General features: G+C 45.4%; 1 protein-coding gene across 2 annotated transcripts; it reads left to right on the top strand.

Moving 5' to 3' along the window:
- Positions 1-41: 41 nt before the first annotated feature.
- On the top strand, positions 42-3534 carry POLR2L (RNA polymerase II, I and III subunit L). 2 transcript variants are annotated; one of them, XM_041481308.1, is made up of 3 exons: positions 42-200; positions 392-499; positions 3074-3534. In XM_041481308.1, exons 2-3 carry the CDS (start codon positions 405-407, stop codon positions 3180-3182), a joined length of 204 nt encoding a protein of 67 aa, XP_041337242.1. In that variant the 5' UTR covers positions 42-200; positions 392-404; the 3' UTR covers positions 3183-3534. The 2 variants fall into 2 exon arrangements, with proteins under 2 accessions (XP_041337242.1, XP_041337243.1); XM_041481309.1 differs by having other exon boundaries at positions 58-173.
- The last annotated feature ends 7738 nt before the right edge of the window (positions 3535-11272 follow it).

Here is an 11272-nt window from a genome sequence, read left to right on the forward strand (position 1 = left end):
CTTGGGCCGCCGGGGACGCCGTACCGCGGGCCGCTACCATCAAGTACACAGGGGGGAGTCGGGCCCCTCAACCCGCCCGCCCGCCGTGTCGGGCCGGCCGGCGGCGGCGCGGTTTCCCCCGGCCAGGCGCGGTGGTGGCGGCCGGCGGCCATCGGCAGCGGAGGAGGCGCGCGGTGGGAGCCGCTCGCGGGGCCAAGGAGGTGCCGGGCGGGAGCGGGGGCCGAGGGCGGGATCGGGATCGGGATGGGCCGCTTTCCTCCGGAGAGCCCTCGGGACCGGGCTGCTGCACCCCACAGCCGCCGCCAGGCCGGCGCGGGGCAGCGCAGCCCTGAGCGCGGCCGCTCGGGCGGGCTGTGACGCGCTGTTTGTCGCGGCGTTTGTGTCGTTGCAGGCACAGCGCAGAAATGATCATCCCGGTCAGGTGCTTCACGTGCGGCAAGATCGTGGGGAACAAGTGGGAAGCCTACCTCGGCCTTCTGCAGGCGGAGTACACGGAAGGGTGGGTTTGGTTTCTGCGTGTTCGAGTCGCGCCGCGGGTGGGATCCACAGTGCACAAGATCCCGGAGCTGCTGGGCTGGGAAGGGAGCTCTGGAGAGCCTCTCGCCCAGCCTCCCCGCCCAGGCAGGCCCAGAGGCACCAGTGCAGGGTCCTGGCATCATGAAAGAGACGTAGAGAAGCTAAAATAATCACAGGTACATTCTGAGGTGGTTTAACCAAGAGTTAGAAATTACAATAGGCAACAAAGTACTTATTTCCCCACTGAATCTTTGAGGGTAGCAGTGTGGAAGTTGGCCCTTGTACCCAAAACATTCCCAAATATTTAACTCTGTACACATTTGCTTGTTTCTTCCCCTTCCATATACCCAACTTTGACCAACGTGATCAGTTTCTTAAAGGCAGAGAAGGAAAAATTTACAAGTGTATGAAGTGTTTAGCGATTTTGGTTGGTTTTTTTGTTTTTTTTTTTTAAGCATTTTAACCCAGGGTTGCTAACCTTATTTTTGAGTACTGATTTGCTGGAGAAAGAGGCTTTACCTGCTTTAGATACCCCAGTGATAGTCCTAACAACTGTGTGTTAAGAAGTCTGTGCATCCCTTGCATAGCCAGAGTTTCTACTAATACTTCAAGGAGAGTGTAACTATGGTGACACTACCTCAGAAGCTTTGAGAACAAAAGTTGAGAAATACTTACATTTGCATCAAGTTTAAGTATGAAACAAGTAAAAGTATCCATGGATGTTTGCAATTCAGAGGAGTGAAAAAGAAGTTAGAAATTTAAGTGATGTTGAAGTAGAAAGTAGATGTTAAGTAGAAAGCAAATAATTTAGTTTGTTTTCAAGCAGTTGGGGATCCTAATAGTTTTACAGGTAAGCTTATTAAGTTTACCAGGACTTTTCTGATAATGCTTCTGACATGTATTCTAGGCATTACATTTTAATATTTTTCTTCATTATCCCTCTGCTTTTGTATAGGAGTTTTGTGTTGCCATTGACAAATGCTCACTTGAAAACAATTGTGGTCACTGGCTTGATTCTGGGGTGCTTGTTCCAATTAATGCAATTATGGTGTTGTAAGAAGTAGAGTTCACAGATATCCAACAGCTAAAATCTTACAGTGCAGTACTGCAGTGACTGTTAATGGTGGCTTAAGAAATGGATGGGCAAAATAGGAAAACTTGTCTAAATAATCAGTATTTTAAAAAGACACCCACATCTTTCTGTTTGTCCCTTAAAAGTGCTCTTTTTGCACAAGTCCTTGGAAGCTGGAGGAAAACGTAAATACAACTAAAGTTGTCTTAAAGTATATAGTATGACTTTGGAAATTGTGATTAATGTTGGTATTTTGCATCTCTGATAACTGCATATGAGAGTTCAGAACTCTTCAGATAGCTCTTAAAATTCACCTATCAACAGACATCAGATGCTTTTGTTCTCAGGTGTTTTGGAAAATTGAGGCATGATGTGATGTTATTTATAAACATTCTTTATGGTGCCCCACAGTGCTCTTATACTTGTCTGAAACAAGTTTTGCAGGAGCTGTCCTAGGACGAACAGCCCTGCTGCACTGTCCACAGTTGCAAGGACTGAGTGACAGCAGAGAAGCTGCTGGAGGTTGGCTCCTGCAGTTAGACTGTACTGCTTGAAGCCAAACAACCTTTTCCCGTTGTCCAGCAGAGGCAGAGGCTTCCTTTCAGTCCTTTGTATTTCAGAAAAGTATCCATTGGCCTATCCTACAGGAGAATTACAAGTTCCAGGAAATGAAGTTTGTTTTGAGCAAACGCTTTATTGCACTGCATTATGTCAGTATCGTCATAAAGACCTGAGATCTGTCATGTCTCACAAATGTCACATTCTGAAGGAGTGTCAGACTGGATTTATGGTGCAGAGGTTGCAGCTAAAGATCCTGGTAGTACCGTGACCTTTAAGAGGACTGACAGGCACGGCCATGGAAAACACCCGCAGCGTTCAGGCTAGGGTGACTCAACATCCTCTGCCCAAACATAAGAATCTGGAGCAGTCACTCCGAAGGAGTTCAGTGGAAAGACTGTGAAACACTGATTTCTGACCAGCCTGCACCTACCTTACTGGTGTGTATGTTGGGGGCAGGTTGTATAACCGAGTGCCTTCTCCCATGGGAGCTGGGAAGGATTGTAGCCATCTCCGAATTAGCATCCCTGCGTGGGGGACTTTGCATTCCGAGTTATTTTAGTTTCTGTATATCTCACCTTTTTAGCGTGGCTCAGAACTTAAATTTATCTTGTGAAATAGGCAAGAATCATCCTCAGTTTACAGAAATATGTTAAAACAGTGCCCTCTGAAAGCTGTGGCAGCTGGGGACCCTCCTCAGCAGCAGACCCTGTGCTCTGGCCGGCTGGAGCATGGGCAAACACACTCAGCAGCACTAAGGGAAAAGGGCATTAACAGCACGTGCTGAATTTCTGTCTGTCTTTGAACTGCAAACAAATTTTCCTCTATGACTGAGCTCAAAGTAATCAGTGTGTTGCTTAGGAAACGCTTACAAGTGGTTCTGACTCACTTCATCTGTTATGTTTTTTAATTGTTGTTCGTTAATAGAGATGCCCTGGATGCCCTTGGCTTGAAGAGATACTGCTGCCGCAGAATGCTCCTCGCCCATGTGGATCTGATTGAGAAGCTTTTGAATTATGCACCCCTGGAGAAATGAGATGGAAAAAGCACTGTGCTGCAAGCCATGTGGAACGTATCTCTAATTTAAACTTGAAACTGGACTTCAGGCAGTAAAGGATGAAAGCCAACTGTAGTGCAACCATCAAGAGATGTTTATCTTCTGGATAAAATACTGCCCCAAGCCACTAACCTCTTTCAAGGAAACAAAGGAATGATGAAGTCCACTTAAACAAGATTTAGAGATTAAAAGTTTGGATGTTTCTTCTTAAATCTGTGTTTGGAGTTGTGAACTTCGAGATGCTTCTGCCAGTAAAACCAAATGTTTGTCCATGTAGAAAAACTATTATAGTTCATTAAAATGTTGAAATAAAGGAGGTTTTTCCCTTGTAGCCTTCCTACAGTTTCTGGATAAAGTGTATGCTTGGATCTTGCGGGTTACCTTAAGGTTAGAGGTGTTGCTGGGTACCCGTTTCAGTGTCCTGCACTAGCCAGGCAAGGGTTAGAAACACAGGACTGAACTGTGGTTCCAGTGACAAGGAAGTGGGTAAGTTTGTGAGGCAGCTCCAGAAAGCTGCTGGAGCCTGCAGAGAAGGCTTCCCACGGCAGCTAAAGTCAACTTGTGTTCTCTACCCCGATCCTTACCAAACACTGTGGCTGCTGTATCACAAAAACACTGATTCAGATGGTGCAGTGCCTTCATTTAAGCAAAACATGTCTGAGTGTCTCCACGGCGAGCACTGGATGTGAGGATTGAGGCGTGCTGGTGTGAACAGGATCAAAGTGCTGCTGCTGCCAAGCACCTGCACCCCTCTGTGGCTGGTACAAACGCTTTCCACCGCTCCTCATCTCAGTGGCTTCACGTTGTGCTGCGCGTGTGCTGCGGTGCTGCCCGGCCCGACAGAGAGGGGCTGCAACGGAGAGAGAGGGCAGCTGGAGCTGCAGGGCTAGGAAAGGTCACCTGCAGCCAGACAGGCACTGACCCTGCCCCGGGGTGTCACCTTGCTCTTGCACAATCAGCTTGTAAATTGGATCATGTTTTCACTCTGTTTTCTGCCGTGCATGAAGGTGCGTGGTGTGCCCACAGGCAGACACACCCATCTTACCTGAAAGTGAAGAGGGCCATTCCTGTACCTGTGTGGGTTTGGGATTCTGTGCAAATGCAGCATTAGTTCACCATGACAGCCCAGTAGAGAATGGGCTGGAAAGCAGAATAATTGCTTAGGATGCAGTCTTGCTCCTTGGTGCAATTAAACTTTTGGCACTCATGTATCAGCTGCAGGGTAAGAAGTATCTCTGTGGATTCTTTTCTGTAGTACAAGGAATCTGGTTTGAACAAACCCTGGGTTTACAGAAATAGTCATTATTTAATGTGCTTACTGAGTCCAACTTGTACCCACAAAGCTTAAAACTAGATTGTCTCACAAAACAAGAGGCAGGACTGCTGCTTGCCTTTGGCTATCACCCAACCAATCTTTACACTTGAACTTGCTTTTCAATTTACTACAAGACAGTAGTAGATGTTTCTCATATTCAGCAATTCTTCACTGAAGACATCTTAAAACCTGTGCTTTACCCTAATGCAAAGAGAATTAAGCAATTAATTCTAGCATTTGTTTCATAGTTGGTTGGGTAGCTTATGTTCTGCATGCCTGCTGTATTAGCAAGCTGAACACACTTTATAAAAACAAACCAAAAAAAACCCTTCACTTCTCTCTCCGGCTATTTTGTAAAAGGGACACTGAATTAGAGGATGACCTTTCCCAAGTGAACTCGTGTGGGATGCCTTTCCCTGTCAGAGTGGGGTGAGACACAGCCCTGTGTGCCAGCCTGTTCACAGATCCATCGGCAGGCCCCGCGCTCGCTCCGCGAGCTGGGAGCGCAGCAGCCCAGACGGGAACGTCTGGCAGAGGCAGCGTGCAGGAATGCCGTGCAGAAAGCTGGCCTGCATCACTGCCAAGGAACTGGATTAGATGAGCTGACAGCACTTGGTTTCTATCTGCAAAAGCAAATTTCTAATCTCGTTTTCTGCTTTAGAATAACATGTTTCTTTTCAAAGCGGTGCCAAGTTGTCTGATATTAAAAGTTATGGCTCCTAAATACTTAATAATGAAAATGCAATCTGCAAAAACACAGCAGGCCTTGTTCAAAAACTGCGAAGGAAAAAGAAAAACCCACCTGGGTTGCTCTCATTACTATTCTCAAAACCAGTGCAGTGCAGGGTGCAGTGGAAGCCAATGGCAGTCTGGTATCACTCCCTCAGACAGATGTTACCCATGGAGCCACAAAAACACCTGAGCAGCAGGACTAAGTCACAGCAGGCACTAATATTAGTTCATACAGCCCTTGACACCCTGTGTGCACCACAGCTTTTCCTCAGGAGTTTGCAAATGCAGCATTAACCAAAAAAAGCCATTTCTGTAATGTGCAAAGCACACAGTTCATCATGATCATGTGAAAAGTTATCTCGAGAGTTTTGTCCTTGGGAGGGTTAGGAGCAGGAGCAGAGCTTAAATCCTGTTGCAGAACGAGTCTGAAATTTTCAGTGGATTTCTATAAATCCCATCTTTCACCCCTGCTCATTGGTAACTAGGAAAGTAATTCCCTTTTTGCTGTCACTTCCCCTGTGCTACCTTCTGCAGCAGTTAATAACGTAAGAGTATTGGATCTGCTTTCTAACCTGCCAGATGTCTTTGGGAAGAGCCATTAAATATGCTCACAACAACCACAGTTTTTCAAGACAATGTAAAATATGTGTATACACAAAAAAAATAAAAAAGCCTCAGTTTTCCCTCAACCAGAAAAAGAAGCCCTTGACAAAATCAACAGATAGGCAGCAGTGGGGAAAAAAAGAAGATAAATGGTAGTGAATATGCAGTCCTTAATCACACGAAGAATTCTGTCAGTTGGAAGGTTTTTGAAAAATACAAAAATCCCACTACTCCTCTGCAGTCACTTACTCACTTTACATGTAAAACATTTTGGAAATTTTTCAAGTCTGTCTTGAAAAGCTGTTGCAGGGCTCCCACTAACCCAGGTCGTGGTTTAACCCCAGGCAGCAATCAAGCCCCACACAGGCACTCCCTCATTTCCCACCAGCAGGAACGACTCTCTCTGGGGAGAGAATCAGAAGGGTAAAAGCTGGAAAATTATGAGTGGAGATAAAGGCAGTTTATCTAGGAAAGCAAAAGCTGCTCACACAAGCAAAGCAAAACAAGGAATTAGTTCACTGCTTCCCATGGGCAGGCAGGTGTTTGGACATCTCCAGGAGAGCAGGGCCCCACCAAGTATAAGAGTTTCTTGGGAAGACAAATGGTATCACCCCAAATGTTTCCCCCATTTTCCCCCCTCACTTTACATATTGATATAATTTGGTCTGGAATATTCCTTTGGTCAGTTGGGGTCACCTGTCCTGCCTGTGTCTCCTCCCACCCTCCCATGCACCCCCAGCCTCCTCCCCAGCATGGCAGTACCGAAAGCAGAAAAAGCCTTGGCTCTGTGTGAGCCCTGCTCAGCAATAACAAAAACATCTCTGTATTACCAACCCTGTGTTCAGCACAAATCCAAAACACAGCCCCATACCAGCCACTGTGAAGAGAATTAGCTCTAGCCCAGCCAAAGCCAGCACACCTGGTATTGGGAAAGCAAGCAGTCACAATCAGAAGTGTGACAGAAGACCCTCTGTTACACAAGCCACAGCTTCCCTTCACACATCACAATCATCCCAAAATAACGAAGCAGTGCCTGTGACACACGGTGGGAGCTGAGGTCATGGAAGTAGAGAGGAACTGCTTATGGAGCTCAGCGTCCTGCTTCAACCTGGAGCATCAAGCTGTGTGGGCTTGGAAGGCTTTACGTTTCTTGAAATTACAATTTTAAACAAAAAAACCTCTCTTGATCATAATTCTGAGTCCCTCTGCAGGAAGGAAGTGAAATGCTTTTGTGCCGGTCTCTAATGAGCCTCAGGTTTTATACCTCAAAAGGAATTTTGCTCTGAAAAACCACCTCTAGTGAGGGTCTTGCCCCAGGGTGATTTACTGAGAGATGTGTGCTGGGCTTTTGTTCTTCCCATGACTTTTCCCTAAATGAAGTCTGGAATTAGATAGTAAAGTCTGACTTCTTGTATATGTTTCTTGTCTATATGAAGAAATATGAAAACTCTCAAAATCCTGATTAAAACCATTACACAAACCCCCTCAGCAGTGTATTTCCATCAAGATGTCTAACTAGCCCTGTGGCTACAAAGCTACATTTCACTGATAATAATCTGTGAAAATCCAGAACAGGAGCTACCTCCTTCCCTGTAAATGGCCCTAAATGGCCCTACAAGAAAAATCAATCCTTGCCCTGACAAAAAAAAAAAAAAAAAAAAAAAAAAAAAAACCAAAAAAAAAAACCCAAAAAAAAAAAAAAAAAAAAAAAAAAAAAAAAAAAAAAAAACCACCCAAAACAAAACACCAGAACCAAATAACTTATTTTCCTTTCAATTAGCCAGCAAGATTTTCTTATTAGTGAAACTTCTCAATTGAGATATCTCCAAGACAATGTTGCTTCCACCTGGCTCTGACTGCCCAGAATATGAATACAGATTTGCTTTCCCCTTCAGTGCATTTGCACCATGATTTACATTGTGGCTTTGCTTTCAGCCCCAATTTTTATTCAGTTCCTCCAGCCAGTGAGAAAGCATTTTTAATTGCTCAGTGGGGACAGCACAATAAAGATGTCTGAAAACCCAGGACAGGGAACATGTGGCCAAGCCTTTGGCTCTGCCATGCTGGATGGTTTGATGTATCACCCACTGAAGTCTGTTGGAGTCTTTTCATTAATTTCAGTGTGACTTAAAATGGCCTGGTAACCTGTGGCGCCCTACACCACTCGGGTGTCCAGGATTAATTCATTTTGTTAAGTTCTGCTAAGAAAAGCTGTTTGAGGTGCCCAAGCATTAGCACTCAAAAACTTTCAGATCTTGCTGCAGACTTCAACCACGTGCATCTCTAGCACATAAGGCCATAGAAGAAAATAAAAGATAAGAAGTTACCTTTGGCTTCAGTGACTCCTGCCACTCAGGGGCAACTGCAAGGCTTTTCTTTGGGCTGGTGTTTGGAAGCAGCACAACATTCACATGGCAGGAGGTCTTGTTTAAACCCTCCTTGCTCTCTCCTTCACACTCCCTCCCAAAAATATATAGGGAATGTGGAGCCAAGTCATGCAGAAAATGTCATGGTTTGCACCCCTAATCTAATTCCTCCTCTCCACGAAGACACATCTTCCAGACTCTGGCAGTCATCCTTTGTGGTGAGCTACACCTTGTCTTGGGGGTTAGGGCACAGGTAGCAGGGGTGAAGCCACCGTGATCCCAAGCACCACACAGGTTTCCCCACAATTACTCTCAGGATACACCTGCTCCTGTGTTTAACACTGAGTCTTGTAACAGCCAAGCCAGAAAATTCATGAAGGAAAGCCCTTCTTTATCCCTCCCAAATACCATGCAAGTGTTTTAATAAAATGGGTTCATTATTTCCTGCTCTTTAGAAGATGAACAACTAATGATCAAAGAAAGGCATAGAACAGCTGACAAAAAGCTAAAAGCCCACAGACTTTAGGGAGCTTAAGAACCCTGGCAGTTAACAAAGCAAGTGGAAAAGGCTGTGGTCAAGCCTTTCTGTGGGCACCGATGATTTGAATTAACACACTGCCCATCCCACAGGCTGGATTTAGAGCTAGCAAGAATAAATACTGAATATTCTGTCTTTGAAAATCAGATCTCCTTCTTTTAAAAGCAAGTCTACTTGGAGAACTCCAAGAAATTAAGTAAATTTAAAGAAATCGGTGCCAGGAGTAGGACAGCTGTGCTCAGCACCCACTTTTAGATACTGACCTTTCGTGAGCTGCTGCTTTCCACATTTTCTAGTGGTTCACTACAGCTGTATCTACAAGATTAGAATTTCTTCAGAGATTACCTAAATGTCATTTTCCTTGCCAACATCTCTCCAGAGACTCATTCCAAGTGCATGAAGCTCAATGGGAATCTTTCCTGAAGTACTTTGGGTCCATCCTATTTCACTCTCTCTTTGCATTCTCAGGCTGGTCCACGGCAGCAGCAGAGACTTCCTTTGCCCATCTCCACGTAACAGCATTGCTCGTGTCTTTTAAAGACAGAAGAAGGTTTCAGCTCATCATGTGTCTTCAGGGACAGGCCTTGACAAGAACATACAGCCTAGTTAATCTGAGCCTTGGGCAACCAGTGCAGCGCCTCAGTTTCCCTTTCAGAACCTCTGGGATGGCACATCCCACTCTTCAGAAATCATCAGAGATGAGCAACAAGGAGTAGCCCAACCTCACCCAACCCCTGGTGTCTTCTTGCATCCTTATCAGCAACCCCTATCATATATCCTCAAATCCTAATGGAATATTTTTAATTAGATTTTTTTTAAATCACTTTTTGACACTAGGCAGAGCCCAGTGTGGGAACTGCTGATGGAAAGCTGCTGCCCTGAGCTTTTGCAGCAATTTAGAGATCAGCAGCATTACTGTACCCAGCAATCCAGAAGGTTTATAAGAACACAACTAAAGCCCAATTATCCCCAGCTATTTACTGAAAGCTGCCTTAAAGTGCCTCCCTACTTCTTTTTTTCCTTTTTAATGAAGTCTTCCTTCCAGCAGTGTGTGAAAGTGTGCTCCTTCCCAGGCAGCGATAGGAGGGAGAAGGGAGAAACATCCTCTTTATGGAACAAGGGGGTAAAGGGTAATCAGAGCAGTGGCACCTACTCAGGGCTAAAGGCTGCCCTGCTGAAATGGGATGTGCTCCTCCCTACCCTGAGCAGCCCCTACCCACCAGCTGATGGGCTCTGCCCACCTCCTCCCCAATACCATAACAGGTACAGCCAAGCCCTCAAGCCTCCCATTTCCAAAGAGAGTGGGAATTCAGAACTTTTGTAGTTGAGTTTATAAATGTATAGGCAGCAATGCAATAGCTAATGCTTGGGCTGGAGGTATAACAAGAGGTTTTGTTGAAATTCCCCCAGAAAATTTAAAAACAAAAATCAGATGAGTGCTGCTCTAGGCTGTAGGCCTTTCCTTGTAATGAGATGTGCAGCTGAACCAATTACTAACTTTAGTTTTTTTTAAAAGCAATAGCAGTTTGACTAGGAGGTCTTCCTCCAGGAATGAGCTAGTAAATGAAAGCATTAAGTTAATAAGGGCTTGAGTGCTTCAGATCATTACAGAGATGGCCTACAGCTCCACATTTCACCAACTTGATTTTTTTTTAATATTATTGTCAAAACAGCTTAAAGAAAAGCGCCTTTGGATCCACTCAGCATTAAATGCAGCCTAAACAAATGGCTGCTTTCCTCCATTAAGCAACATTTTTAAAAGCAAAATACTAATAATTAAATTCCACTGATGAAAAATTGCTTCTAATAAATAAAGAGAAACAGATGCCATTGGCCGTGGCAGCTTTCATGTCAGCGACCTGAGCTGCTGCTGAACCAAATGGATGTGGTGCTGCAGGAGCAGCACCATGGAGAAACTCCCATTTCAGCTACAGCCAGAGACATCTTGGGATATGGTTCCTGGTGTCTGAGCAACAGCCAGGGCAGCCAGTGATTCCTGCCAGCCTGGCATCCCCCAGTAAAACCCCTTTTAGCCTGCCTTCATCTCAAACAACCAATGGGCAAACTTGCTTTGGGACAGGTGCAGAATTGGGATCTCTGTTGTCCAGAACAAAGCTGGAGCCCCCACGCAGGCTCAAGGTGGTCATGCACTGCCCGAGTGAAGGTCCTTCGTGGGGGCTGGGGCCAAACTGGCCCAGACTCACCACAACAGTGGTGTTTACCCTCACCCCTTGCCCCAGCCAGGGCAGCATGCCCAGGAGGCAAAAAAACTCCTAATGCTTCCACATGTCAAACAGGGCACATCCCCACAAAAGAAGGAAATTCTCCAGGGCATATACCTGTCCAGGGCAATTCCTGGACAGCAGAGTTCTTCCTTCTATTGGAGACTTATAAATTACCATCCTTTTTCCCTCCCATCCCACCTCCTGCAGGCACATTCCTAACTTGAACCATCTGAAACTTATTCTAAACTCTAAATGTGATCAACTAAACATAACTAGAGAGAACTTCAGGC

The sequence above is a fragment of the Pyrgilauda ruficollis genome, unplaced genomic scaffold, assembly GCF_017590135.1.
Source record: "Pyrgilauda ruficollis isolate IOZ18807 unplaced genomic scaffold, ASM1759013v1 scaffold55, whole genome shotgun sequence".
Classification (NCBI taxonomy): Eukaryota; Metazoa; Chordata; class Aves; order Passeriformes; family Passeridae; genus Pyrgilauda; species Pyrgilauda ruficollis.

What these genes read in the sequence shown, in the direction of transcription:
- POLR2L (XM_041481308.1), top strand. Translation starts at nt 405, where the DNA reads ATGATCATCCCGGTCAGGTGCTTCACGTGCGGCAAGATCGTGGGGAAC. An exon ending in CAGGCGGAGTACACGGAAGG is followed by an intron (nt 500 to 3,073) that starts GTGGGTTTGGTT and finishes GTTCGTTAATAG; the next exon opens with AGATGCCCTGGATGCCCTTG.